General features: G+C 67.7%; 1 protein-coding gene across 1 annotated transcript in view; it reads left to right on the forward strand.

Moving 5' to 3' along the window:
• The window catches only part of SYNPO (synaptopodin), a 13,485-nt gene that overhangs the window by 9,900 nt on the left and 3,179 nt on the right, over positions 1–406 (forward strand). Inside the window, exon 3 of the mRNA XM_009892630.1 lies at positions 6–302. Within this exon, the coding sequence (XP_009890932.1) occupies positions 6–302 (297 nt within the window). The remainder of the gene's footprint in view (positions 1–5; positions 303–406) is intronic.

Genomic DNA, 406 nt, shown 5'->3' on the forward strand with positions numbered 1-406 from the left:
CGAAGCCGGAGCCCAGCCAAGCCAGCACCGCGGGAGAGAAGCTGCGGGCGAACGCTTCCCCATGCCTGGAGTCACCTGCTGAAGCCCAGCAGGTCCCACTGAGCATCTACCTGAAGGAGAACATGGCATCAGCCACCACCAACGGTGTGCAGGAGCAGGTTGCCGGTGGGATGGAGAGTGGGCCGGGAGAGCTAGGGGATGCGGGAACCCCTGCGGGGCCGAGCACGGTGGCTCTGGCTGTGCCTCAGAGTCCCGAGGAGGGGAAGAACGGCGAGGTGCCCAGTGAGGTGCCCAGCGCACCGGTGGGCACAGCCATGGGGACGGCATCCCCAGCCAGACGGGAGCAGAACGGGGCACGGGGCCGGCAGTACTGTGAGGTCCATCTCACCCTGGCCAAGCCCAAGCC

The sequence above is a fragment of the Charadrius vociferus genome, unplaced genomic scaffold (assembly GCF_000708025.1).
Source record: "Charadrius vociferus isolate BGI_N301 unplaced genomic scaffold, ASM70802v2 scaffold529, whole genome shotgun sequence".
NCBI lineage: Eukaryota > Metazoa > Chordata > Aves > Charadriiformes > Charadriidae > Charadrius > Charadrius vociferus.